The 27,875-nt window shown below is 37.9% G+C and overlaps 1 protein-coding gene across 1 annotated transcript in view; it reads left to right on the top strand.

The window, feature by feature from the left end:
• The window catches only part of IFT80 (intraflagellar transport 80), a 147,906-nt gene that overhangs the window by 107,409 nt on the left and 12,622 nt on the right, over positions 1-27,875 (top strand). Inside the window, exons 12-18 of the mRNA XM_049867628.1 lie at positions 1,352-1,515; positions 7,482-7,546; positions 12,588-12,723; positions 13,142-13,289; positions 15,325-15,496; positions 17,882-17,971; positions 18,086-18,258. Coding sequence (XP_049723585.1) covers positions 1,352-1,515; positions 7,482-7,546; positions 12,588-12,723; positions 13,142-13,289; positions 15,325-15,496; positions 17,882-17,971; positions 18,086-18,258 — 948 coding nt within the window. The remainder of the gene's footprint in view (positions 1-1,351; positions 1,516-7,481; positions 7,547-12,587; positions 12,724-13,141; positions 13,290-15,324; positions 15,497-17,881; positions 17,972-18,085; positions 18,259-27,875) is intronic.

The following is a 27,875-nucleotide window of genomic DNA, read 5'->3' on the forward strand; positions in this document are numbered from 1 at the left end:
GAAAGCAACGAGTTTGGTTTGGTTTTGGTTTATCCAGTAAATACCTCAAGTATTAATTTAATTGAAGAGTATAATTTGGTATTCATTAGATATAACATTTCATTGGTATTGGTATTTCCTGAAGTATTAATCTAATTGAAGTATATAAGTTAGTATTCATTAGATATAACTTTTCATTGGTATTGGTATTTATTTATGTCTTGCTCATTTCCACAGCAAGAAAGAACAATTAGCAATTCCTGAAGCAAGAAATATTTCTGAATCAATTATACTAAGACCTTAAACATGAGATTTTTAAGAGAAGTAAGGTCTTGAGCGTCGAGGAAATAGGCAGTTCAGTGTAGCGGTAGCATGCGTGTAAATCAATACAATTTTCGAAGAGCAGTTTGACGATATTTATAAATATACCCTTTGATCCAGTAATTACAGTTCTAGAAGTTATACTAAGGAAATGAACAGAGTAGACATACAGAGATGTATATACATTCTATATGTTCTTTAAATTGTGAATAATTTTAAATAAGTATCCATCAGGAGTGAGTTAATATACCTATGATATATCAATATTTTCTGTTGGCCACAGTTATCTCTATGGAGGCTGAGTTGCAAGGAGTCTTATTTTCTCCAAATTATTTGAATTTTGTAAACAATTTTTTCAAAGGAAAAAAACAGCAATAAAATATTTACATTTTGACTTAATGAAAAATTAACTACATGGAACCCTATGCCTTGATTATAGCTGTCAGTACAGCAAGTGAACCTGAGTCTCTGCTGTAAAAAATGTGTGAGTTTTCAAACATGAGTACACTTTTACCGATAATCACCATATGATTTAAGAGTCAGAAGCAGCTTATTTTAATAAATGCTGTCACTGGTGTTAATTTTTGAATCATTTTGGTGGTTTTGGATTTTAGCTAGTATTTAATTATGGACTGTGTATCACTACTTTTTTTTCACTACTCCATGAAACAAGTATCACAAGGTGTTAAGATCACCAGATCGTAAATAGTAAGATTTTCAGGTTGCCTTTGTATAGAAATCCTTCTTCAGGAAGATAAATGAATTTCAGGTATAACATAAATTAAGTCACAGTTTTAATTTATAGTGTGGTGATTGTGGCCATTTTTATTTTCTTCCCCTACCTTCATAAAAAACCAAAAACTTGGAAAACAAACCAGAACAGCCAATATTGACTTTTAATTTTTTAATATTTTCATTCTTTATGTCTTTGTACTTATTATCTTAATTATAAGACTTAGATTTTTCCAGAGGATAAACTATTCTCTAACATGAAAATTATAAGATTGTTCCACTCCTATTTGAGAATTTATCTTTATTCTTTACTTTTTAGACATTTTCTTCTTGTAGACGGCGGTGGTATCTATTTATATTCTTATGAAGGGCGCTTTATTTCTTCTCCAAAATTTCCTGGAATGAGAACAGATATTCTGAATGCACAGACTGTGTCTCTCAGTGATGATACCATAGCAATAAAAGACAAAGCTGACGAAAAAAGTAAGTACTTTTATAATTTTCCATGTCAAACTTCCATGAAAATTGCTAACAATGTAAAATTTTTATAAATTAACTTTCATTTTCTTGTCTATTAATATGTTAACCTTATATGAAAGAATTATGAGCCTCCAGGTGACACAGTGGTTAAGAGCTCGACTGCTAACCGGAAGGTTGGCAGTTCAAATCCACTAGCCGCTCCTCAGAAACCTTATGGGGCAGTTCTACTCCATCCTGTAGAGTTGCTATGAGTTGAAATCGACTCGGCGGCAACGGGTTTGGTTTTTTGTTTTTGTTTTTTTTTAGTTTGTTCTAAACATGAATTAAAGAACTTAAAGTTGTCATATTATGCCCTATTGATGGAAAAAATAGATACTGTCACAATACCAAAGCTCAGTGGTGAGGAGTAAATCTCTATATATTTCAGTAGCTGTTTGAATTCAGGATTGTGGGTCTTAAAAATGCATGATAGTTTTTGAATTTATTGATTTTCATATTCCTTTTTTCATTTGATAACATTGTAAATATTGTGCTTCATTGTACTGTATATTTTGCTTTATACTTCTATTTTAAATTAATATCTTAAGTTAATGAAGTAGAAGAGAGCTATGAATAATTTTAATTTTTTTCAAAATACAGAATACATTAGTATTTATAAATAATATAAGTATGTTGGGTGTTTTGGGATTTCATAGTGCCCTTTATTAAAACATTGCTGTATCACTGTTCCACTTTAAAATTTTTGGTTCTTTCAGATGGTATCACCTCTTGTACTAGTAGGAAATATAACTCTCTTAAATGCAGTTATCCCATGTCTTCATACCTTAGGCTTTCTCTGGAGAGAACATTTGGTAATTGTTTTATTTTTAATTGGCTCCTTTATGGCTAAGAAAAAGGAATAGAGAATAAAATAACATATTTAGTTAGTAGACAGATTTAAGGTGGCTATGAAATTGCTAATAATAGTAATTTGGAAGACATTTTTGTCTTTAATAAACTTAAATTTAAAAATCTTATGATTACCATGAGTTTTCTGTATTTTTGTTATTTAATACCACATATTTTAGATAGGATTTTAAATAAAATATACCTGTTTCCAACTAAGTGCACCTTATGCTCTAGCTTTCTTTAGGTGATTATTTGAAATAAGCGTCTAGCTGTGTGGGAACGGCAGGTAGTGGTCAGTTGCGTATGTTGAGAAGCAGCCGTTTCCGCTCCGTGCTCCTTAGCTGTTCTTTCTGCCAGTTTCTGTTACATGTTGACACTGAAGTGTAGGTCCAGCCACACATATGTCAGGCCACTTACAGTTGTGGGAAGATGTAGGTGAGTTCCTCTGTATCCCCCCAGCTTCTTGTAATATGTCAGCACACGTGTCAGCAAGAGGGCGGGAGGCTTTTATTAAAAAGAAACTTATTTGTATAGGTATGAAAATAACCGAGTTTAGCCATGCTGAAAGCACTTTTTTTACATGGAAGCCAAAATATTCTAATTTTTTCTCTAAACTTAATGAAGAATTGTTACATTATTTTTCTTTTTCCTTTTCTCAACATACTTGGCAATCTTAGAACATTACTTGTTGTTACAACTTGATTTCCTTTGTGAATATAGCCAATGACCTCAAACAACCTTTTATGGTTGACTAAAAGCTAAAAATCAATGCAGTAAAAGTGTGATCCTCTGGAATTTAAATATGTTATATATATTTTAGCATTTTTATAATTTGTATAAATTATTAGATATTTATACATATATGTATATATATTCATGTATGTGTGTGTATATACATACACACATGCACAAACACATATATATATAAAACCTGTTGCTGTCCAGTCCATTCTGACTCATAGCGACCCTATAGGACAGAGTAGAACCGCCCCATAGGGCTTCCAAGGAATGCCTGGTGGATTCAAACTGCCAGCCTTTTGGTTAGCAGCGGTAGCTCTTAACCACTGCGCCACCAAGACTATATGTATATATATTTCTCATGTGTCTGTCAGTTTGTCTGAAAGCACTTGCTGATGAAGATCAAAGACTACAGCCTTCAGTATAGATTACACCTCAACATAAAGAAAACAAAAATTCTCACAACTGCACCAATAAGCAACATCATGATAAATGGAGAAAATATTGACGTTGTCAAGGATTTCATTTTACTTGGATCCACAATCAATGCCCATGGAAGCAACAGTCAAGAAATCACATGATGCATTTCATTGGACAAATATGCTGCAAAAGACCTCTTGAAAATGTTAATAAGCAAAGATGTCACTTTAAGGACTAAGGTGTGCTTGACCCAAACCATGGTGTTTTCAGTTGCCTCATATACATGCAAAAGCCAGGCAATAAATAAGGAAGACTGAAGAAGAACTGACGCCTTTGAATTATGGTGTTGGTGAAGAAAATTGAATATACTATGGACTGCCAGAAGAACGAACAAGTCTGTCTTGGAAGTACAGCCAGAGTATTCCTTGGAAGTGAGGACGGCAAGACTTCGTCTCACATACTTTGATCATTTTATCAGGAGGGACCAGTCCCTGGAGAAGGAAATCATGCTTAGTAGAGAGTCAGTGAAAAGGAGGAAGACCGTCAACAAGATGAACTGCAACAGTGGGCTGAAGCACACCAACAATTGTGAGGATGGCGCAGGACTAGGCATTGTTTCTTTCTGTCGTATACAGGCTCACTGTGAGTTGGAAATGACTTGATGGCACCTAACAATGACAATATATGTATGTTTTTGTTTGTTTTTATGCCGAGTTTGCATTCCACTTCTATCTTTTCATTGTTTTAACCCTAGGAGGTATGTTCAGTTATATAAAATCACTCTATTTGGAGTGAATCTTGAGCTGAAATAATTTGGGAATTAGTTAAAGAGAACCACCAGAACACTCCAATAATCTTTATAAAAGAGGAAGCAACAGCTACCAACAGCATTGTGGGGTTTCAGACCAGGAGAAGCCTTTGGTAGAACACTAGCCAAGGGGAGGAGGGCAGAGGCAGCATTTTTTCCAGGCTCCTTCAGTGCAGCATCTTCGGTGACTTTCCTGCTCCAGAACATCATGGAAAGGTTGGGGTTGGAAATGGAGAACTTCGAATGGTCATTATTTACATAGTGGTTGGTATCATGAAAGTAGATGAAGTTGGGAGAAAATACATATTGTGAAAAGGCGACCAAGAACAAAACTTTTGGGACAATAATGTGTTAAAGGGTCATCAGATAAGGAAGGACTAGCAAAGGAGAATGAGGATGGTCTGAGTGTCTACGTGTAGCCCGTATAAGAGTTTTGAGAAAGAGGATGATTGGGACCATCCAGTGCTACTTGGAGTGTCGAAACTAAAAGTGGACTCCTGGACTGAAAGCTAAAAATAGGCTCTTTCATGTGGCAACATGTGGTGACCCAAGCAAGAGCCTTTGCATCCGTGTAGTGACGTTGAACAGCAGCTTGTAACAGGCTGAAGAGTGGATTCCCCACTGCCCTGAAGTCGATTCTGACTCACAGCAACCCTGTAGGGCTCCCAAGGCTGTAAATCTCGACGGAAGCAGACTGCTGCATCTTTCTCCCACAGAGCCGCTGGTGGTTGCAAAGCGCTGACCTTTGGGTTAGCAGTCGATCGCTTTAACCACTGCGCCACCAGGGTGCCTTTGAAGAGTGGATAGGAGTTGTAAAAGCTGCAGTGACTGTTGTCTCAGGGAGTTTAGGATTAAGGAGAGGCAAGGAATTAATAGTGATAAGTGGGAAGGATTTTTTTTTTAATGAAGGTGACTTCCATGTGTTTGTATGTTGAGAAGAATGAACCAGAGAAGAAGGAGTTTTCAAGGATGCAGGAGAAAGTGATGCTAGCGCACAGTATGGCAACCTGGAGAAAGCTGGGCAGGTAGAAGGACAGCGCACAGGTAGAGGACAGGATGGGCTGCGGAGGGGTGGTACGGCCCCAAAACGCCCTTTTGCCTGAGATGGCAGTGTGTGAGTTGAGGATCAGGGATGTTATAAGTAAGTTTGAGGTAAATTGAGCTGCTACATCAAAAGTTAACAAAAGTTTTTATATACTAAAAATTTTCTCGTATATTTGTGTTAATCTCAATGAAAATTTCATGTCTGTTTGGTGACTTCCAGGCAAATGTTTTATCTGTCTTAAAATCAACTCTTGATTATCTATGGAAAATATTTTATCTTGAAATATCTGCCTCGTTTTAATATTGGAGCAAATTCCCCAGCTACCAGTTAGGAAAGAAATCATTGGTAACAGTTCTCACAAAGAAAAATGCTTTAGAAGTAACGCTAAAAATAATGACAATCCAATTTAAAAAATAATTGTTTTACAGACTGCATTCTCACTTGCACGTATCCTTCTTCATAGGCTCACCCTAAAAACTAAGGGACTTGCTGGATGTCTTAGTTACCTAGTGCTGCTATAACAAAAACACCACAAGTAGGTGGCTTTAACACACGGAAGTTTGTTTTCTCACGGTTTAGGAGGCTGGAAGGCTGAATTCAGGATGCCAGCTCTGGGGGAAGGCCCTTATCTCTTTTCAGCTTCTCTTCCTTGGCTCCTTGCTGGTCTTCTCGTGGCATGGCGTCTCTCTTCTCCCATCTCTGCTATTTGCTGCTTGTTTAATCTGCTCTTTTTTTTAATCATATATATTTTTTTGTATTTTAGGTGAAAGTTTACACAGCAAATTAGGTTCCCCTTTAGCAGCTTTTATATGGATTGTTCCATGTCAGCATTCTCATTATCTCCACTGTGTTTGTTCTGTTTCTATTGGTCTAGCTTTCCTTCTGCTCCTTGCCATCTCATCTTTGCTTTTGGTTAATTGTTGACCGTTTGGTCACATATACTTAATTGTTTAAGGGAGCACCTTACTCACAGATGATGTTGTTTATTTATAGGCTAATTTATTATTTGGCTGGAAGGTGACTTGCAGAAATGGCTTCAATTCCAAGTTCAAAGGGTATCTTAGGGCAATAGTCTTGAGGGTTTCTCTGGCCTCTCTCAGTCCAGTAGGCCTGGATTTTTTTAGGAATCTGAGTTTTGTTCTACACTTTTCTCCCATTCTATCTGAGACCTTCTATTGTGTCCCTGATAATCTGCTCTTTTATATTTCCAAAGAGATTGATTTAAAATACACCCTGCCCTAGTATTATGTCATTAACATAACAAAGAATACCCATTCCCCAATGGGATTATAATCACAGGTATAGGGGTTAAAGTTTACAAAACGTATTTTGGGGGGATACAATTCAATCCAGAACACTGGAGATATGGAGAAGGCAGTTCTAGAGCCTTCCCCTGAGGGGTTCAGGGAAATGATTAGACTGAGAGCTAGCTGAGCCCCCAAGGCAAATATTTGTGACACATATAGATTCTTTAAGGGATTCCAAACCCTGGATCCATAGTTCTGAGGCAAGCTAAGCATTCTGGCATTTTAGAATTTTGAGTTGAAGACTCTAGAGGAAGGCCATCGATTTGTAATATAAACTATTGACTTACAAAGATTCTCAGTTGTTGGTGATATATTGACAGGAGTTGAAGAGCACAGAACACATTGCCTGGTAGGTAGTATGGTAAGCACTCAGCACGTGTGTGTGTGCGCGCACGTGTGTGTGCATAACATGACTGTCTTTGATGTTATATCCATCTAATACAGAGTTGTCAGAATTATAGATCACACCCAGATTTGGAGTTGCCATCATTGAGCCTGTGGAACACTGACAACAGACTGTTAATAACAGTTTAAATTAGGGAATGTATTGTTTTAAGAAGTGTTCAGTACCACTGTTTTCATATGCAGTGTGGCTCCGTGGATAAACATGAATTTGATGAGTCTTGCTCTTAGGTGTTGAAAGATACTCTGTGATCCAGGGAGTTAGATAATTGCTTATGAAGACTCTGATAATTTCATTAAAATTTGCCAATAAAAAAATTTAATATAACTCGTTAATTAATGTTCTACTTTTTTTTCCAAGTAATCTTCCTGTTTGAGGCATCAACTGGAAAACCATTAGGTGATGGAAAGCTTCTTTCTCATAAGGTAATGGACATTAGATCTTTCTATTATAAATAACTCATTATTTATTTACCTCTTTTTAAAATTAATATTTTCATTTTAAGGGAGAAAACGTAGAAATTAGTTTTATGTTTAAAATCAACGTGCATTCTACATGGAGTATTTTATCTAAATATATTGCAGTTAAAGACTAAGCACTGGGTGACGTCTGTAAGGAGCTGTGTATGCAAGTTAATTGAACAGGTGGAGCTGATATGTATGCCTGGTGTCCAGGCTGTTGACTGCTTTTAAATAAAAGGTTCTATATTAAACTGCTAGCACCTGTCAGAAAATAAAAATGTGTTTAATTTCTAAACATCTTGTATTTTTTAGATGACTGGTCCTAAGCCAGCATTTTCTTTAGGTTTTAAAATTGTTGTTAAACTGAAAATGTTTGCTTTTTTTTTTTTTTTTTTCCTGTAGAAGTACAAAAAGACTCTGAATTGGAAATTGTTTGTTGGTTTCTGATTTTTAGCCTTAAACTAAGGAACACATTCTATTTAGTTATCTTTCAAATAAGTGATATATTATAATTGAAAGATGCTTTTAATGTTATTGTTTAATGCTTCTAGCCAAGTGTCACTCTAAATTGTATTTTTCTTTTTCTAATTATTAAATTGTTTTAAATTCGAATAATAAATACATTCATATGGTTCAGAAATCCAAAAGCATAAAAAAGTATACAGTGAAAAAAATCTCTACTATACCTCCTTCTGGTCAATACAATTCCTCTCCATTGAATAAACCACCTCTGTCATTAATTTCTTGTGTACACTTCCAGAGATTTTTAGTGCATATATAAACAAAACTGATACATAGTCTTTTTCCTCTTTTACATAATACAACATAAAGTTCTACCTTGCTTTTTTTTTTTTTTTAATATGACAATCTGTTCTGGAGATTTTTCCATGTCAATACATGAAGTGCTTCCCTAGGGCCCCCCACCTGCACCCCAAATGTGTAATATGACATTGCATGGATAGATCAGAATTGTCCCCAGCTGATGGACATTTATGTTGTTTCTAGTCTTTTGCTATCACAATATTGCTGAGATGAATAACCTTGTTGTTTATCTTCTTACACACGTGCTAGTATGTCTGTAGCGTAAATTCTTGAAACGTTGCTGGGTCAGAGGATATAAGCATTTAATAATTTCAATAAATACTGTCAGATTACCTTCCGAAGAGATTGTATCCATTTATATTCCCAGTAGTAACAGGATATGCTTGTTTTCTTACAACCTCTCCATTATAATAATTTAAAACCAAGATTATATAAGCCAAATTTTTCAGTAGGATTGAGCATATAAAAAGGGAGTAAATTATTCAGTTTTTCAAGGTATAATCATTATTTTGGTTAGTGGGATTGAAATGGATCATTTAATAAGATTTAATCAACTTTTTTTGATTCTAAAATTTTATACATAAATTGTTTTGTAATGTTAGTTGCAATCCCTGCAATGTGTCAGCTTTCATCCCTTTCCCCATTCCACCTGGGTTCTCAGTATCCATTCGTGCAGTTTTCCTCTCCCTTCCTGCCTTCTTGTCTTTGCTTTTGGGCAGATGTTGCCCATTTGGTCTCCTATACTTGATTGCACAAAGAAGCACGTTCTCATCTGTGTTACTGTTTGTTTTGTAGACTTCGGGACTGGCCTCTTCAGTTCTGAGTTAGCAAGGTGTCTGGGGGCCGTAGTCTCAGGGGCTTCCTCCAATCACTGTCAGACCAGTAAGTCTGATCAGTTTTTGTGAATTTGAATTTTATTTTATATTTTTCTCCTGCTCTGCCCGGGGCCCTCTATTATGATCCTTGTCAGAGTGGTCAGTGGTGGTAGCCAGGAACCACCTAGTCGTTCTGGGCTCAGGCTGCTAGAGGCTGTGGTTCATGTGATTCATTCGTCCTTTGGGCTAATATGTTCCTTGTGTCTTTGGTTTTCTTCTCCTTTTGTCCGAATGTGCTGGGACCAATCGTGTATCTAAGATGGCAGCCTGCAAGCTTTTAGGACTCTAGACGCTGCTCACCAGAGTAGGATGTAGAACATTTTCTTTATGAACTATATTAGGCCGATTGATCTAGATATTCCCTGAGACCATGATCCCCAACGATCAGCCCCAGTAACACAGTCCCTCAATGTGTTTGGATGAGTCTAGGAAGCTTCTATGACTTTGCCTTGGTCAAGCTGTGCTGACTTCTCCTATAACGTATGTTGTCTTTCTCTTCACCAAAGTTAACACTTGTCTACTATCTGTTTAGCGATTTCCCCGCACCACCCCTCGCTTCCCTCGTAACCATCAAAGATTGTTTTCTTTTTCTGTGTATAAACCTTTCCTTGAGTTTTTATAATAGTGGTCTCATACAATACTTGTCCTTTTGTGATTGACTTATTTCACTCAGCATAATGGCCTCCATATTCATCCACGTCATGAGCTGCTTCAGGGATTCATCATCATTCTTTACCCGGGTAGTATTCCATTGTGTGTATGTGCCATAATCTGTTTATCCATTCATCTGTTGATGGCACTGAGGTTGTTTCCATCTCTTTGCTGTTGTGAACAATGCTGCAGTGAATATGGATGTGCATATGTGTGTTCGTGTTACAGCTCTTATTTCTTTAGGATATATTCCTAGGAGTGGGACTTCTAGCTTTTGAAGGAGATGACATACTGTTTTTCCTAGTGGTTGTACCATTTTACATTCCCACCAGCAGTGCATGAGAGTTTCATTCTCCTGAACCTCTCTAATATTTGTTATTTTGTGTTTTTTTCTTAGTGCCAGTAATGTTGGAGTGAGATGGTATCTTATTGTAGTTTTGTTGCGTTTCTCTAATGGCTAATGGGAAACCGTGGTGTCGTAGTGGTTAAGTGCTACGACTGCTAACCAAGGGGTCGGCAGTTCGAATCCACAAGGCGCTCCTTGGAAACTCTATGGGGCAGTTCTACTCTGTCCTATAGGGTCGCTATGAGTTGGAATGAACTTGACGGCACTGGGTTTGGTTTTTTTTAATGGCTAGTGGCTGCGAGCATTTCCTCATGTGTCTGTTAGCTGCCTGAAGGTCTTCTTTGGTGAAGTGTCTGTTCATATCCTTTGCTCTTTTTTTTTTTTTAAATCAGCATTTGTTTTAATGTAATAACTTTTTCTGGAACACTTTTCCTGACATTGCAAGAATGGAGGTGACTTCTTCCCCCCTCACACTTCTCTCAATTACACTTAATACATTTTTTGCTTGTCTATAATAATAAAGATTTTTTAATTTGACATTTTATAGACTAGAATCTTGGTTCAGTAGAGAACCTCAAAAATCACTGGATGTAACTTTTTAGTTTTATCTATGAAGAAGTTAAGATCTTTCCAAATGAATGACAGCGCCAAAGCTAACACTTCAGTTGTCTTTTATTAAATGATACTAATTACTGTAGGGCAAGGAAAAGATTCTGATGGACACAAGGCTGCATCCATCTGTCACTGCGAAGAGTGACCTGGGAGGAATAGAACAGCAGTGCAGATGGCAGGACTGGGCAAGAGGAAAATGGGAGAGTCCTGCTGGATGAAGGGGGAACGAGGAGGGAACCCTCCCTCACTGTGTACATGTTGTTTTTGTTGTGTGCCGTCGAGTCGATTCCGACTCATAGCAACCCTATAGGACAGGGTAGAACTGCCCCACAGGGTTTCCAAGGAGCGGCTCGTGGATATGAACTGCCAGCTTTTTGGTAAGCAGCCTGAGCTCTTAGCCACTTTGCCGCCAGGGTTCCACTGTGTACGTAGGCATTATCACTACTGTCTGTTTTTTATTTGGAATTTCTTAGATAGGCGAACCCTATCCACTTAATGGTGTTTGTTTAAAAAATATACTGGGTACTTTTGACAGTGATGGTAAACAATTCTTTATTGTAAAGATCAGTCTCTCTGAAAGGTTTCTATTTTGAAAATACCCAGAGTTGTATCTAATACATAGCTTAATGTACATGAAATAAAATTTGTTTCTTTCTCAAAGTACAAATTATTGTATACCCGGAGCAGAGCAGAGCAGATTTAAAAAAAAAAAAAAAAGTATTCTGCATCCGTACACGCCTTATACCGACCATTCAACTGATGCATCAGCTTTTGTTTTTTTGAAGGTGTTATTTTTAGCACACTTCGGTGACAATAGCTTGGTGATGTGATCATGGTCCTTGTTGAAGTCACAGTTCCTAGCAAAGTCCTCGCACAGTAGGCAGCAGATGAACCTCGTGGACTGAACTGAAATGCACCCATAGTTACATACTCAGGTTGTAAGGAGTTCATCTCGCCAGCTGGTAAAGTGGCGCAATGGATGAACGCAGCACGCCAGAAATGCTTGTTACAGTGGGAAGAGCACTGGCCTTGCGGTTAGAAGTCTGGGTTTGACGCTCTCAATATGCTGGTTACCAGCTTTTTCTCACCCCAATCACTGGGGTAAGTGTAATAAAACCTACATCACAGGGCTGTTCCCTAGTTTCACAGGAAATGAATATGAAAGAACCTGTAAAATTTAAGTCTCTAGAAGCTTAGATATTTCCACATATTCCTATAAGTATATTCTTAAAGAATCTTTAAAATAGAGGTGTTAGGCAACCTACTTAGAGTACATTTTGGTTTGAGGAAGTTATTAATCAAAGCAGACATTTCAGGGGATTCACAGACCTGTGTCATCCTTTCACCCTGTTCCCTAAAGGTAGAACAGGAGGGCAGATGGGAGTGTTTCTCAGTTTACAGAGTTTCAAAATATATATTATTTTATTCTATTTTAAAGGGACATTTTCTCCTTGTATTTCAGGCAAAGTTACTGCACTTTATTACTGCTTTTAAACTCTTGGCATATTAATAGTTTGAAATTATTTAACAGGACATTTATCATTTTAAGTAGGGGAGTGAAATTTAATCGATCATTTAAAAAAGAAATGTTCTAATAGTTAAAAAATAATAATAATTTTTTTTTTAATAGTTACATAATTGAAATGAACTGATGTCAAGCACTGAAGCTCATCCAGTATTTTTCTTTTTTTAATTTTAGAATGAAATCTTGGAAATTGCTCTGGATCAAAAAGGACTTACCAATGATAGAAAAATTGCTTTCATTGATAAAAATAGAGATCTCTATATTACCTCAGTTAAACGATTTGGGAAGGAGGAACAAATTATCAAACTTGGTAAAAACATGCTTAATATGTTTTAAATTTTAACTTCTGTTTTCTTTGATCTTCTCTGTATTTCACAAATTAGATTAAATAGTTTGCTTGCTTGAATGACTCTGAGTAATGTTTTGTTCTCATAACATCTCTTAGCTACTTGACTCCATTTTAATAGCAAGTCTTTAGCTGCTGCAGCTAAATTGGCATTAAAATAAGACTTATAAATTAAACATATAATGGCCCTAGGAGGTACACTCAAATGTTTTCTAAATTCTTACATGAATCTTTACATATGTTCTCACCATGTGCAATCAGAAAATAGAGTCGTACCTACCAGAAATTAGATGAGGCCTTCTATGCCAGCTGAACTAAAAAAATATATTTTTAATGCTTATAATTGGAACTAAAAGGGTATTAACATTGTTTTTAAATTAAGGAACAATGGTGCACACATTGGCATGGAGTGATACCTGCAATATCCTTTGTGGACTTCAGGATACTCGGCTTACGGTGTGGTACTACCCCAATACAGTTTATGTGGACAGAGACATTTTGCCCAAAACATTATATGAGAGAGATGCAAGGTAACGTTAACTGCGTAGAACTCTATTTACTGTAGTAAATAAAGCCTCTAATAAGAGTATTTATAAACCTAAATAGTGTCGCGTTTTCACCTCTCATTTTGGTTGTGCAAAGTGCTTTTCACTTTAATTAGGTTCAACTAAAGGAATTGTTCAGCCAAGGCCAGCTTCGTGAGGTTTACGTGATAGAATTAGTTTAAAGTAATGAACAACCCAAACTGTTTGTCCTTTATATGATGTAATTTTCAAGTTTAATGTTGTTCAGTAATAACTCAGAGGTAGTTTTTTCAGTGTGGTTTGATTTTAATATAGGCACTCTTAAGATTTTTCAGTGATAAACGACCTTGTGACAATGAGCCAATTCTTCCCTCTGTCCCAGAGTGTCGTTCATACTGAGACTTTCAGGAGCGTGTGCATCTCTATAATTGATTTGTTTTTTAAAGTTGGTGTTAGCAATAGAAAAAAAAAGGCTACTGAAAAGTTTGTCTTTTTTTTTTTTAATTTTCTAAGTGCTTCAGAAAATCAAATGCATTTATATTACTGAATTCTCTAAAAAATAACAACAAAGTCTTTTACTTTTTTTTTTAATTGTGCTTTAGGTGAAAGTTTACAGCTCAAGTTAGTTTCTCATACAAAAATTTATACACACATTGTTATGTGACGCTAGTTGCAATCCCTACCATGTGACAGCACATTCCCTGTTTCCACCCCAGGTTTCCCGTGTCCATTCAGCCAGCTCCTGTCCCTTTCTGCCTTCACATCCTGCCTCCAGACAGGAGCTGCCCATTTAGTCTCATGTATCTACTTGAACTAAGAAGCACACTCTTCACGAGTATTATGTTTTATAGTCCAGTCTAGTCTTTGTCTGAAGAGTTGGCTTCAGGAATGGCTTTAGTTCTGGGTCCTCAGAAAGTCCAGGGGCTGTGTTGTCAAGGGCTCCTCTAGTCTCAGGCAGACCATTAAGTCTGGTCTTCTTACGTGAATTTGAGTTCTGCACCACGCTTGTCTCCTGCTCCGTCAGGGACTCTGCTGTGTTCCCTGTCAGGACAGTCATTGGTGGTAGCTGGGCACCACCTAGTTCTTCTGGTCTCAGGCTGATGGAGTCTCCAGTTTACGTGGCCCTTTCTGTCTCTTGGGCTAATATTTTCCTGTGTCTTTGGTGTTTTCTTCATTCTCCGTTGCTCCAGGTGAGTTGGGACCAATTGATGGATCTTAGATGGCCGCTTGCCAGCTTTTAAGATAACCCAGCACCACTCACCAAAGTGGGATGCAGAACATTTTCTTAATAAACTTTTTATGCCAATTGACGTAGATGTCCCCTGAAACTGTGGTCCCCAGACCCAGCCCCTGCTACTCTGTCCTTCAAAGTGTTGCTTGTGTTTAGTAAACTTTCTTAGCTTTTGGTTTAGTCCAGTTGTGCTGGGAAGTCTCTTACGTTTGACAAAATAGGAATAAAAAGGATTCTCCACTCTAAACCTTAGGTTAGCTTTCAAGCCTGTTTTGAGTTCACTTTTAATATTCAAATTCACAACCTTAGCAAAACCAGACAGGCACTAAAATAAAACAGCTTATTTTAAAAAGTAATTAAACTAGTGGACAGATGTTCATCTCTTTATTTAAATTTCACCATTTTTTATTATGAGAAAATAATCTTGGAATTCAGCTTAATTTTTATTGGTTTATACTTTTATACATTTAAAAGTTAAGATGTTAAGTGATTTAATCATTTAAAGTTATTTACCTTAAAACTCAGAATAAAAAACAGGTAATTTCAAATGCTTTTAGGAATAGCTCTCACCACTTTAAACTTTTTATATATTTTGCTCCAAGTGCATATAGCAAGTTAGATTCAAATGTCTGTTTGAAAATACACATTCTCCCTGAAGTTACATAATTTTGTGTATTTGTGTGTGTGCACGCATTTGGGGTTAGAGACGTCGTCTGTTTGTCAGAGGTCTACTCCTCAAATTTAATATATTTTACATATGAAAATTTTTGCTGAAAATACTTTATATTGCACTTTGCTCTTTCTCAACAGTGAATTCAGTAAAAACCCTCATATTGTGAGTTTTGTTGGAAATCAGGTGACTATAAGAAGAGCTGATGGCTCATTGATTCACGTCAGCATATCACCATATCCTGCTATTCTCCATGAATATGTGAGCAGTTCAAAATGGGAAGATGCTGTAAGACTTTGTCGCTTTGTTAAGGTACTTTACGATTCAGAACTCACGGTTGTGTGTGTGTATATATATATGTATATATATACACATATAGTGTACTAGTTTACCAGTGTGGAAGATGGGAAATGGTAACAGCCAAAGGTCACATGGAAAGCCCTGGTGGCGTAGTGGTTAAGCGCTCCAGCTGCTAACCAAGAGGTTGGCAGTTTAGATCCGCCAGGCGCTTCTTGGAAACTCTATGGGGCAGTTCTACTCTGCCCTGTAGGGTCACTATGAGTCGGAATCGACTTGCTGGCAGTGGGTTTTGGGGGTTTAAAGGTCGCATGAGCTGAATCAACTAGATGGCAACTAACAACAACGGTCCCTGGGTGGCACAAATGATTTGCCCTCAACTACTAACCTAGAGGCTGGCGGTTTGAACCTACCCAGCGGCACTGCAGAAGAAAGGGCCTGGCGGTCTGCTTCCATAAAGATTGCAGCCAAGAAAACCCTATGGAGCCATTCTACTCCATTTAACACATAGGTTGCCATGAGTTGGAATCAACTCAATGGCAGCAGGGTTTTTCCTGTTTTGCTTTTTTAATAATTTATTTATTTGTTGTTGTTGTTGTTGAGAGCGTACTTAACAGAACATACATCAGTTCAACAATTTCTGTAGGTACAAGCCAGTGAAATTGATTACATTCTTCCAGTTGTGCAGCCATTCTTACCTTCCTTTTTTGAGTTGTTTTGCCCCCATTACCAAAACTCACTGGTCCCTAAGTTTCCTGTCTGCTCCTTTGAGTTCGATCTCATAGAGATAGATCTTAAAAGAGTACAATGCTCGAGGCAGACATCCTTCACTAGTTAAGCTAAACTATTATTACTTCAAGGGATATTTCTGGTTTAAGGTTTAAAGATTATCTCAGGGCAATAGTTTTAGGGTTTCAGCTGACCTCCATGGCTCCAGAAAGCCTGAAGTCCATGGGAATTTAAAATTCTATTCATCATTTTCCCCCTTTGATCACGATTTTTCTAGAGAATTTTTGATCAAAATGTTCAGTAATGGTAGCCAGGCACCATCCAGTTCTGGTCTTATGGCAAATGAGACAGTTGTTCATGGAGGCAATTAGCCACACATCCCATATAGTCCTCCTGTTCCTGACTCTCTTTCTTTCTGTGTTGCACCAGGTGAATAGAGATCAATTATTGCACCTTGGATGGCCACTTGCAAGCTTTTAAGACACCAGGCGCTACACACAAGCTAGTTTTTTTTAAGGGCTGAAAAATTGAGAAAGTGTTGCCTTTTGGGAAATAACATGAGTGATACAAAGGGGATGGTAGATATTTCTGTGTGATTTATTTTTTGAAATAGTTTTTCCTTAAGGAGCCCTGGTGTTGCCATTGTTAAGTGCTTGGCTACCAGCTAAAAGGTTGGCATTTTGAACCTGCTACAGTAAAGATTACAGCCTAGGAAACCCTGTGGGGCAGCTCTATTCTGTCATTTAGGGTCTCTATGAGTCGGAATTGATGCCAAGGCATACGACAACAACAGTTTCTCCTTTCTGGCACATATAAAATTCCTCTGTGGAGTTTTTTTAAAAGTCAGGTTCCCAAGGTCTACCCCACAGAAATTCTGATTCATTAGTTCTGGGGTGAGGCCTGGGCACATTTTGTTTAGTTTTTGCACAGCTAACATTAAGAACCTCTGCTTTGGATGGGCACTTCCGAACTTATTTGAATCCAGTATTTTCCAAACACGTTTGACCACAGAATTCTTTTATTGAACACCAGTTAACATCCCATAGAATACCCTTTGTGAAATGACTTTTAGGTACATTTTCTTTCATGGGGTTCTTGGTAGCAATCTGCCGTAATAGCATGGTCAGAGAACCTCATTATTCCCCTGATTTCCTATAAGTTAGATTCTTTGACACTTCACCAAAAAGACTAGAGGGTTTATAGCCTTGAGTTGTTTTAAGTTCAAAAATGTATCTTTGATAATCAGTTATGAAAAATTTCAGAAAATTTTATTCAGAGTAAGTTCTCTATGCATTGATATATTTTAACAAAGTGACCACAATGAACTTTCCGTATCATTAATTTATTAAATTATTTTTTTTGAACTATAGTAAGTAATTTTTGTTGTTGTTGTTAGGTAGTGTTGAATTTATTCGAACTCATAGCAACCCCATCTGACAGAGTAGAGCTGCCCCATAGGGGTTTCTAGGCTATAATCTTTATGGGAGCAGATTGCCAGGTTTTTCTCCTGGGGAGCCTTTGGGTGGGTTTGAACGCCAACCTTTCAGTTGGCAGTGGAACACTTAAGAGCCAACGGCTCTTTATAATTTTATTATGGGTATTTAAATCATTGTTTACTTTAAGGCAATTTAGCCATATAGTTGAGATCATTGTTCTCCTATGTAACCTTAGGAACAAACCATGTGGGCCTGCCTAGCTGCCATGTCAGTTGCTAACAGAGATATGACTACTGCGGAAATAGCCTATGCAGCAATTGGTGAGGTAAGTGGATAATGTTTACGTGTGTGTGTGTGTGTGTGTGTGTGTGTGTTTCTTATCATAATTTGTTACATTTCTATTATTCACTTCAAATATTTTTTTATTTTCCTTATTTAGATTGACAAGGTTCAGTATATTAATTCTATAAAAAATCTTCCATCTAAAGAATCAAAAATGGCCCACGTATTAATGTTCAGTGGGAACATACAGGAAGCTGAAATAGTCCTTCTTCAGGCTGGCCTTGTTTATCAAGCAATCCAGATCAATATTAATCTCTACAACTGGGAAAGGTAATAATGCTTTGTATCAGTTTTAAAACCTGATTGATCTTAATGTGTTCTTCTACCTGCTATTTAGTCAATTACGTTTTTCATTGTACTTCATAGTTTCCTCATACCACAGAAGAGTTTATTCACACTTTTATTTGTGAGCAGTTTGCCATTAAAGACTTAGGTCTTCTCTGGCCTCTTGACTGATTAGAATTCAGGAGTGTGAAGAAGAAAAGAGAACCCAGGATATTTCCCAAATTTCTGATTTGAGTAACTTGGTAAATGGTGGTACCATTAGCAGATTTGGTAGGGAAGATGTTAAGTTCAGTTTTAGCCAAGTTGAATTTGAAATATTTGTGAAGAGCTATGCAATAATGGTAGTTGACTAAGTGGAACTCATGAGAAAAGTTTGAACTGGAAATGTAGATTTAGGAGTCATCAGCAAATAGGTGATAGATGAAACCAGAAGAATGGATGCAAGTACCTGGGGACTGTGTAGAATGAGCAGATACACATCTATGGGATGTATGAAAGAAGAGAAATCCACAGAAAGATTGGGGTAAAGCAGTCAGACAGGCAGAGAAAAGAAGAGCCACGAGAGATTTGTGATGCTAAGGAGGAAAAAGGATAGGATTTTTAGAAAGAAGTGGTCAGCAGTAACCATCCCTCCACATTAGGCTTTGGGACAGATTACTTTCCGAGACAGAGTTGGCAGGCTGCTCTCTTCTTTATGACGTACTAAGTTCCTCCACTCATTCTCCCAGAAATGTGTCTTTAAGATAAAATGTTTCTGTCCCTCAAAGGTTCATAACATGAAAGGGGAAAGACGACATAAACATCTGCAAAGGTAAACTAATGAAAGAGATAAAGAACAACGCAACAAAACCATATAAGCAATGGTATCAGCAGTGCAGAAGTAATTGCTTGTAGACTTTAGTGAATTCAGATCCTTTTTGACACAGAAATGTGTCTTTCAGGGAGCAAGGTTATAGTGCTTATTGACTCCTGAAGTTACTATCCTGTGACATTGGCATATGTCTATTGTGTTCTTTCTTTTCCTCTGGGTTTAAAAATGATCCCGTATCTATTTCAATTACAAGGACCCTTACTTGTAACTCCCTGAGGGTTTTTATAGATATCTTATCTCTGTCTTTTCCTAGAATAGAAGTAACAAAAATGGCAGGTGGTTAATTATGTGATGGAATACTAGAGTCTTTTTAATTCGTGTACTAATTACCTATATTATTCATACAACTCAGCCACTCTGTTTCTGTCCTTTGTTTATACAAATTCATTATCATCATTGTTTAGCTGTTCAAAGGATCACGAAGGATGTTTATAACCGTACAAAGATGAATCAGCCACTGTCCTTTGTCCTCAATTTATTCGTAATTTGTAATGGTTGAGGTAATTTTTGGAAAGAGACAGAATCCGAATAATACTTTTAAATCTCTGGATTCAGTAACTAATATAAAATTGTGTATACCATTACCAAGCTATAAAGTTCTGTGGCAAACAGGGAAGAATAGTGTTTACAATATCCTTTCAACTACTACTTTTGAGAGAATATTTATATTGATAAATGGGAGACACTAATATCCATGTAGCACTTTGAACACTGTATAATATAACAAATTTTTAATGGTCCTTATCTTAAAAAGCTTACAAGCTAGAAATTCCACTTTATTGCCACTAAAGATGGTAAAGACGCCTTTTACTGAGTGTTTATTATGTGCCAGCAATTGTGCTAAATACTTTCCATTTACCATCTCATTTAGTCATCACAGAAATCCTTTGAGGTTAGGTATCACCATCTCCATTTTACAAATAAGGAAGCTGAGGCTCAGAAAAGTTAATTAAGTGGCAGATGTGGGACTTGAACTCAAGTCTTCTAGTATCAAACCTGAAAAAAACTCGTTGCCGTGGAGTCCATTCCGACTCATAGTGACCCTATGGGACAGAGTAGAGCTCCCATCGGGTATCCAAGGAGCAGCTGGTGGATTCAAATTGCCGACCTTTTGGTTAGCAGCAGAGCCCTGAACCACTGCACCACCAGGGCCCCTTCTAGTATCAGAAAGGATCTGAATTCACTAAAGTCTACAAGCAATTACTTCTGCACTGCTGATTCCATTGCTTATATGGTTTTGTTGCGTTGTTCTTTATCTCTTTCATTAGTTTACCTTTGCAGATGTTTATGTCGTCTTTCCCCTTTCATGTTATGAACCTTTGAGGGACAGAAACATTTTATCTTATCTATACATATTTATACATAGTTGTCGTTAGGTGCCACTGAGTTGATTCCGACTCATAGTAACCCTGTGTACAGCAGAACAAAACACTGCCCAGGCCTGCGCCATCCTCACAATCGTTGTTATGCTTGAGCTCATTGTTGCAGCCGCTGTGTCAGCCCATTTGTCGAGCTGTAGATGCGTAGGAGGTACCTCAGACTCACGCCCTTAGTCACTTTGCAGCGTTCCTCATCTACGTTTATTGGATGTCTGCTGCGTGTCAGTCAGTGAAAATGATTCCCATTCTCCCTACTCACCCTTTGAGGCCCAGTTGAAGTTAACCTCTCCTGAGCAGTATTGATCACAGTACTTGTAATCAGCAACATACATATATGGCAATTAAAGATGTACTACGTGTAGCATTGCTTATATTCTTCTAATGAATTCTTGCTATCCCTTCTTTTGTCTTTTAAGATATTTACATTGTTTTTCCCCTTTTAAAGGAACCCTGGTAGTGCAGTGGTTAAGCACTTGGCTGCTCGCTAACTAAAAGATGAGTGGTTCGAACCCACCACCCACTCACAGGAGAAAGATGTGACAGTGTGCTTCCATAAAGATTACAGTCTTGGAAACTCTGTGGGGCAGTTCTGCTTTGTCCTGTAGGGTCACTAAGCGTCAGAATTGACTGGATGGCAATGGGTCCTTTTTTTTTCTTTGTCTTCTAGATTTGTAGCTTCTCAAAGTTTGGAAATGTTTTGTAGTATCTGTAGGGTCGCTATGAGTCAGAATTGACGGCAATGGGTTTAGTGTTTTCTGTTTGGTATACATAGTAGGGAGGGCAGTGGAGGTTCATTGGTAGAATTCTCACCTTCTATGCAGGAGACCCAGGTTCGGTTCCTGGCCAGTGCAGCTACCACCCATCTCTCAGTGGAGGCTTGTGTGTTGCTGTGATGCTGAACATGTTTAAGTAGAAGAAGGACTAGAAAGCAAGGCCTGGCAATCTACTGAACACCACCCAGCGAAAACTCTATAGATCACAGTGGTCCAATTTTGTTGTGCCTGGGGTTACCATGAGTTGGGGATCAACTTGAGGGCAGCTGACAACAATGTACATATTTATTTCTGAATGAGTTGATTTATGGATTGATGAAAATATAAATACAAGACCATACAAGAAGTGTCATAAGTAGTGTATAGTTAACTATGAAGTAAGTAGATTCAAATGTTAGATTCTATAGGCAAACCACCTAGGAAGCAATTGCCCTCTTGATATGAAAAACTTGCTAGTGGTTGATTCATCTACCCCTGGCGTATTAGTAAATGCTTATAATAAATATTTGTTAAGGATATGAGTTAATCTGCCTATAATTTTAATCTTTATCCCTCCCATGTTATTCTAAGTATGGTTTCATTTCTTTTAGGGAATTGAGGAATAACTCAACCCCATTGTCATCAGTCCTAGGCTTTTAATATCTCTAATCTCTACAAGTCGGAATCGACTCCATGGAAATGGGTTTTGTTTTTTTGGTGGTGCAGTGCTTAAAGCGCTCGGCTGCAAACCCAAAAGGCCGGTAGTTAGAACCCAGCAGCTGCTCCATGGGAAAAAGATATAGCAGTCTGCTTCCATAAAGATTACAGCCTTGGAAACCCTATGGGGCAGTTCCGCTCTGTCCTTTAGGGCCACTATGAGTTGGAATCGGCTCAGTGGCAGTGGGTTTGGTTTTTTGTTTAACCTCTGAATTGCTCCTTTGCTGCTCAACTTCTCCATTTCCTTTTCTTTGTCCTCACTTTTGAAATCTAAACCACCATCTTCTCCCCTTCTCCTGGTGTCTCTTTTTAATTTTCGAGTCCTTATCTCTACCTAATCTTTTTGGTTACCCTAAAGTGCTTGGAAACCCTGGTGGCGTAGTGGTTAAGTGCTACAGCTGCTAACCAAGAGGTCGGCAGTTTGAATCCTCCAGACACTCCTTGGAAACTCTATGGGGCAGTTCTACTCTGTCCTGTAGGGTCGCTATGAGTCGGAATCGACTCGACGGCACTGGGTTTGGTTTTGGTTTGGTTAAAGTGCTTATTTGATCTTTCCGCCTGGTCTTCCTTCTCTTCCATTTAAGCACTTCCTGCTGTGCCCCGAGTCTTTGTTCCCCTCACCTCTCACTCCCTGGCTCATGTTTGTCTCCCTCATCCCATGATTCAGAGAGAATTTTTCATTGGCTATCTTTTTTTTTTTTTTCCTTTTATTACATTGTCTATCCCATAGTCCAGTCCAATCCCTGTCTGAGAGTTAGGTTTAGGAATGTTTCCTGTCTTGGGCTAACAGAAGGCCTGGGAACCACGACCTCTGGGGTCATTCTAGTCTCAGTTGGGCCATTAAGTCTGGTCTATTTACAAGTATTTGAGGACTGCATCCCGTTTTCCCGAGTATTTGAGGACTGCATCCCACTGCTTTCCCGCTCCCTAAGGGGTTCTCTGTTGTGTTCCCTGTCAGGGCAGTCATCAGTTGTAGCCGGGCACCATCTAGTTCTTCTGGTCTCAGGATGATGTAGTCTCTGGTTCATGTGGCCCTTTCTGTCTCTTGGGCTCGTAATTGCCTTGTGTCCTTGGTGTTCTTCATTCTCCTTTGAACCAGGTGGGTTGAGACCAATTGATGCATCTTAGATGGCTGCTTGTTAGCGTTTAAGACCCCAGATGCCACTGGGATGCAGAATGTTTTCTTAATAGATTTTATTATGCCAATTGACGTAGATGTCCCCTGAAACCACGGTCCCCAACCCCCCGCCCCTGCTATGCTGGACTTTGAAGCGTTCAGTTTATTCAGGAAACTGCTTTTGGTTTAGTCCGGTTGTGCTGACCTCTCCTGTATTGTGTGTTGTCTTTCCCTTCACCTAAAATAGTTCTTATCTACTATCTCATTAGTGAACGCCCCTCTCTCTCCCTCCCTCCCTCCCCCGTCTCAGCTATCTTATTTGTTCCCTTTTTGAAAGGTAATTTGAATTTTGTATATGTATAGGATAACAACGTTATTCTAAATTAAGGGAACTTAGCATATGTAGGAAGTTTTAAAGTGTCTGGTTAAAGTTTTTCCAGCTTTGAATGCATTTTTATCTTTAAGAACCACCTGAGAGGACAGTTGAGTACAAAGGAGATGCAGTATGTGCAGCCGCCCCTGGGTCAGAACGTCTTGCCCAAAGATTAGAAAGTATAAAAGAAAAAAGTTTTTTTTTTTTTTTTTTTGTATAGGGAGAAATAAATCCTAATGTGGGAATTGGTTTCACTGCCTTTCTTGGTCTTTTTTTTTTTTAGTTGAAGTCAAGTACTCCCATCCTAAGTGTTTCATAAATGCTTTTTAAAAATCATTTTGCATATTGTGCTTATCATAGGTTCTTTTATAAGAAATGATATTATTCTGTATTTTAAAAATGAGATAAAATGCATGTGGTTTTGAATAAAACAGTATTTTCATCTAAAAAAGGTGTGATGTTAGTACTGTTTATCATATATGCAAATGGCCATGGTATGTGTTCTTCGTATGTGGACTATCCAGTCTACGGATACTTACGGAGCAGGCAAATCTCTACTCACTACTGAGACTTAAGGGTCTGGTTTAAGAAGAGGATTATGCAGAGGCGATCAGGAGGGACCAAAAAAGATGGGAATTTTTAAAACTGTTCATTAAATAAAATTTCAAACACATGTCAAAGTAGAGAAGATAGTTTAATGAATCCCCAACCAACCAACCCCAGCAACGACCTGTTTGTGGATACTCTCTGTCTTTCCCTTTCTCACCATTTATTCTGAAGCAGATCCCCACTCATCATTTCATTTTATCTGTAAATATTGTAGTTTGTATTTCTAAAAAATTTTTTAAACATAGCCACAATACCATGATCGTACCTTTAAATATTAATAATTCTACTCATGTTCTTATTTTTCTGAATGTTTCATAAATGGAGCCCTGCTGGTGCAGTGGTAAGGGCTTGGCTGCTAACCAAAACTTCAGCAGTTCAAATCCATCAGCTGCTCCTTGGAAACCCTATGGGGCAGTTCTACTCTGTTATGGGGTCACTATGAGCTGGAATCGGCTTGACGGCAACGGGTTTGGTTTTTTGTTTGGTCTCATAAATGTTTTGTTTTGTTTCATGTTTTGTTTGAATCAGGATCCAAAAAAGACCCATACATTGTGATTGGTGATATGTTCTTAAGTTTCTTTTAATGTATAGGTTCTCCTTTTCTTTCTTTTTTGTTTTTTTCTTGCAATTTTTCCATTAAGGAAACTGGAACTATAAATTTCCCGAGTCTGGACTTTGTTAACTGCATCTTTGTGGTATCATTTAACGTGTTCCTTTGTCTGATGAATTCAGTGTAAATCAGTTATTAGATCTAGAGGCTTGGTTAGGTTTAGACTTATTTATTAATTTAGGTGAGACTCCATCAAGGTGGTGTGTCTCCATCAGGAGGACGTAATGACGGTTCCCTGTCTTCTGTGATGATAGCAGCCATTGATGATCACTGCCCAGACCCACTAATTAATTAGGAATTACAAAATGCTGATATTCTGTCATTCCAGGAGTATTAGATGTCAACACTGTGTGTTAAATAGATTGGTTTTAAGGTTCCTGAATTTCTATATTTGCTTAAATCATCTAGAAGGGAACAGATTTTATTTTGTTGCGTTTTTCCCTTTGAGAAGGAAGCATGATATTACTGGTTTGTGCTTCTGTCATTCATATTTGAATTTGAAAATTGCATGTGACCTAGTAAGATCTGGCCCTTGAAGAATTGTAGGTATACAAGTTATCTGCTTGACATTTATTTTGGACATTTTGGTGGTAATCTACTCTCAAAAACTGAAGTTAAGAAGAGGTAGAAATCAGAAGCTCCAGATATGCATACGGATTCTTTAACCAGTAAAACCAGTTGCCGTTGAGTGATTCCAACTCACGTCAACCCCACGTGTGTCAGAGTAGAACTGTGCTCCATGTGGTTTTCAGTGGCTGATTTTTTGAAAGTAAATTTTCAGGCCTTTCTTCCAAGTGCCTCTGGGTGGATTCAAACCTCCTACCTGTTGATTAGCAGCCAAGGACATTAACTGTTCGCACCACCCAGGGACTCCTTTATGTAAGTATTAATAAAAATAATCTCTAATATTCTACCAGTTATACAAAGTGATTTTGTTTTGCTCAGGTTATTCAAAGGATTACATTTTGAAGTTATAAAATCTTTTTTATGTAACTTCCTTCTATTTAAAATCAGAGAAGATACATGGACTTATTCCAGGCCCAGAATCTAATGTCACGTTTGTTTGGTTGCCAAATAATCGTTTTAAAACTGGAGACGTACTGTTCCCATAACCTTATGTAATTTGGGATGAGTTTTCACCTAAATGTGGTAAGAAAATGTTTTTTACCCAGTGCCTGCTTTTAGAGAACATTTAAAATAGCATGTATCGTTTGGATGTTTACTTTTAGTTTAATGTTTGCTCTTCAATCATATAATTAATACATATTTTATGATAATAATAGTGATAGATAATACTTGAGTCGTCTCTGGAATGTTTTAAAAAGCCCCAACCCGGAATGGATGCTGTATTATCCCTACTTAGGACACTGCTTCCAGTTTTGTGCAGTCAAGAACTCCTTCCTCCGCCATGTACAGTCATAAAGAAACTATAGGAACTGGAATCTCTGAAGTGTCAAAAAGGAGCCTGGTGGCACAATGGTTAAGAGCTCAGCTGCTAATTGAAAAGTCAGCAGTTCAAACCCACCAACAGCTCTGCAGGAGAAAAGACCTGGCAATCTGCTCCTGTAAAGATTTCAGCCGAGGATAGGTAGTGATGTCATCTGTCATTATTATTATGGGGTGGTTCTGCTCTGTCATATGGGGTCACTATGAGTTAGAATCGACTCAGTGACATAAAACAACAACAACAGAGTTCCAAAGGGCTAGTTCACCAGCCCTTACTCACATACACCACCAAATTTGGAGCTTTAGGGACACACAGGAGAATGATATGAGAGAGGGTTAGAAGGATTGGGGTGTCTTTGACTCCATTTCCCCTCTTTAGGGACACACAGGGGAATGATACAAGAAAAGGTTAGGAGGATTGGGGCATCTTTGACTCCATGTCCCCTCTTTAGGGACACACAAGGGAATTATATGGGAGACAGTGAGAAGGATTGGGGCGTCTTTGACCCCATTTCCCCTCTTTAGGGACACAGAGGGGAACGATACGGGAGAAGGTTAGAAGGATTGGGCATCTTTGACTCCATTTCTCCTCTTTAGGGACGCAGAGGGGAATGATACGGGAGAGGGTTAGAAGGTTGGGGGTCTTTGACTCCATTTCTCCTCTTCTGAAGTCATGTGAATTGCTTGTTGCCTTCTCTTATTTACCACTTTTTTTCCTCCATGTTCCAGCACCTTTATATTCCTTTCTGCCTGTCCCCTTTTACTCTGAAAGACTTGAAGTCACAGAGGGAAGAGGGAATGTTGTGAGCCTGTGTATTGGGTAGCAAAACGTTGACCCTTGGATTTAGCAACATGGCATGTGCTGTTATATTTCCATAAGAAAGCATTTTCCCTAATTTTGGCATTGTTGTTGTTGTTGTATGCCGTTGAGTCAATTCTGACACACAGTGACTCTACAGGATAGAGCAGAACTGCCCCATAGGCTTTCCAAGGCTGTAATCTTTATGGAAGCAGATCGCCACATCTTTCTCCTGTGCAGCAGCTAGTGGGTTTGAACTGCCAACCTTTTGGTTAACAGCTGAGTGCTTAACCACTGTGCCGCCACAGCTCCTTATTTTAGCATTACCATTTTTTTTCTTTTTATTTGTATTATACATGATTTATAATTTTTCATACAAATCAAAAACAGAAAGTGCGTTTATATTCGAGGAGCTTAAGTCTTAATATCTCTCCCAGTTGTCTAAAATGTGCTTACAGTACACGCAAAACCCATTGCCGACGAGTCAGTTCCAACTCAACTTATAACAACCCTAGACAATACACACAACATATCTAAAATACTTTTTAAAGTGATTATTTTATGTAGGTCAGTAGTAAGGCAAATCAAAGTATGCTAAGAATAAACCAGATTTTCCTACCAAAGAATCAGAAGTTGTAAAAAATGTAGTCATTGGGTTAATATATTCTCTTGTCTGAAACAAATTTATAATAGTTGGCTTTGATAGATCAAGACTGGAATATTCAAAAGTTATGTATCATATTAGAATGCAAGAGAACTTAAGAAATAATATACTTCGACTATTATTATAACCACTTCCCATATTTAAAACAAGATGACAGTGAGCAGTGTAGGAGAGCTGCACGTCATGGGTCTGGAGCCCCTACTCAACTAGTGTGAGTTATACACAGGGTTGCAATGGCCAACACACTGTCCAAAACCTGTGTTCT

Source organism: Elephas maximus, chromosome 23 (assembly GCF_024166365.1).
Source record: "Elephas maximus indicus isolate mEleMax1 chromosome 23, mEleMax1 primary haplotype, whole genome shotgun sequence".
NCBI classification, from domain to species: Eukaryota; Metazoa; Chordata; class Mammalia; order Proboscidea; family Elephantidae; genus Elephas; species Elephas maximus.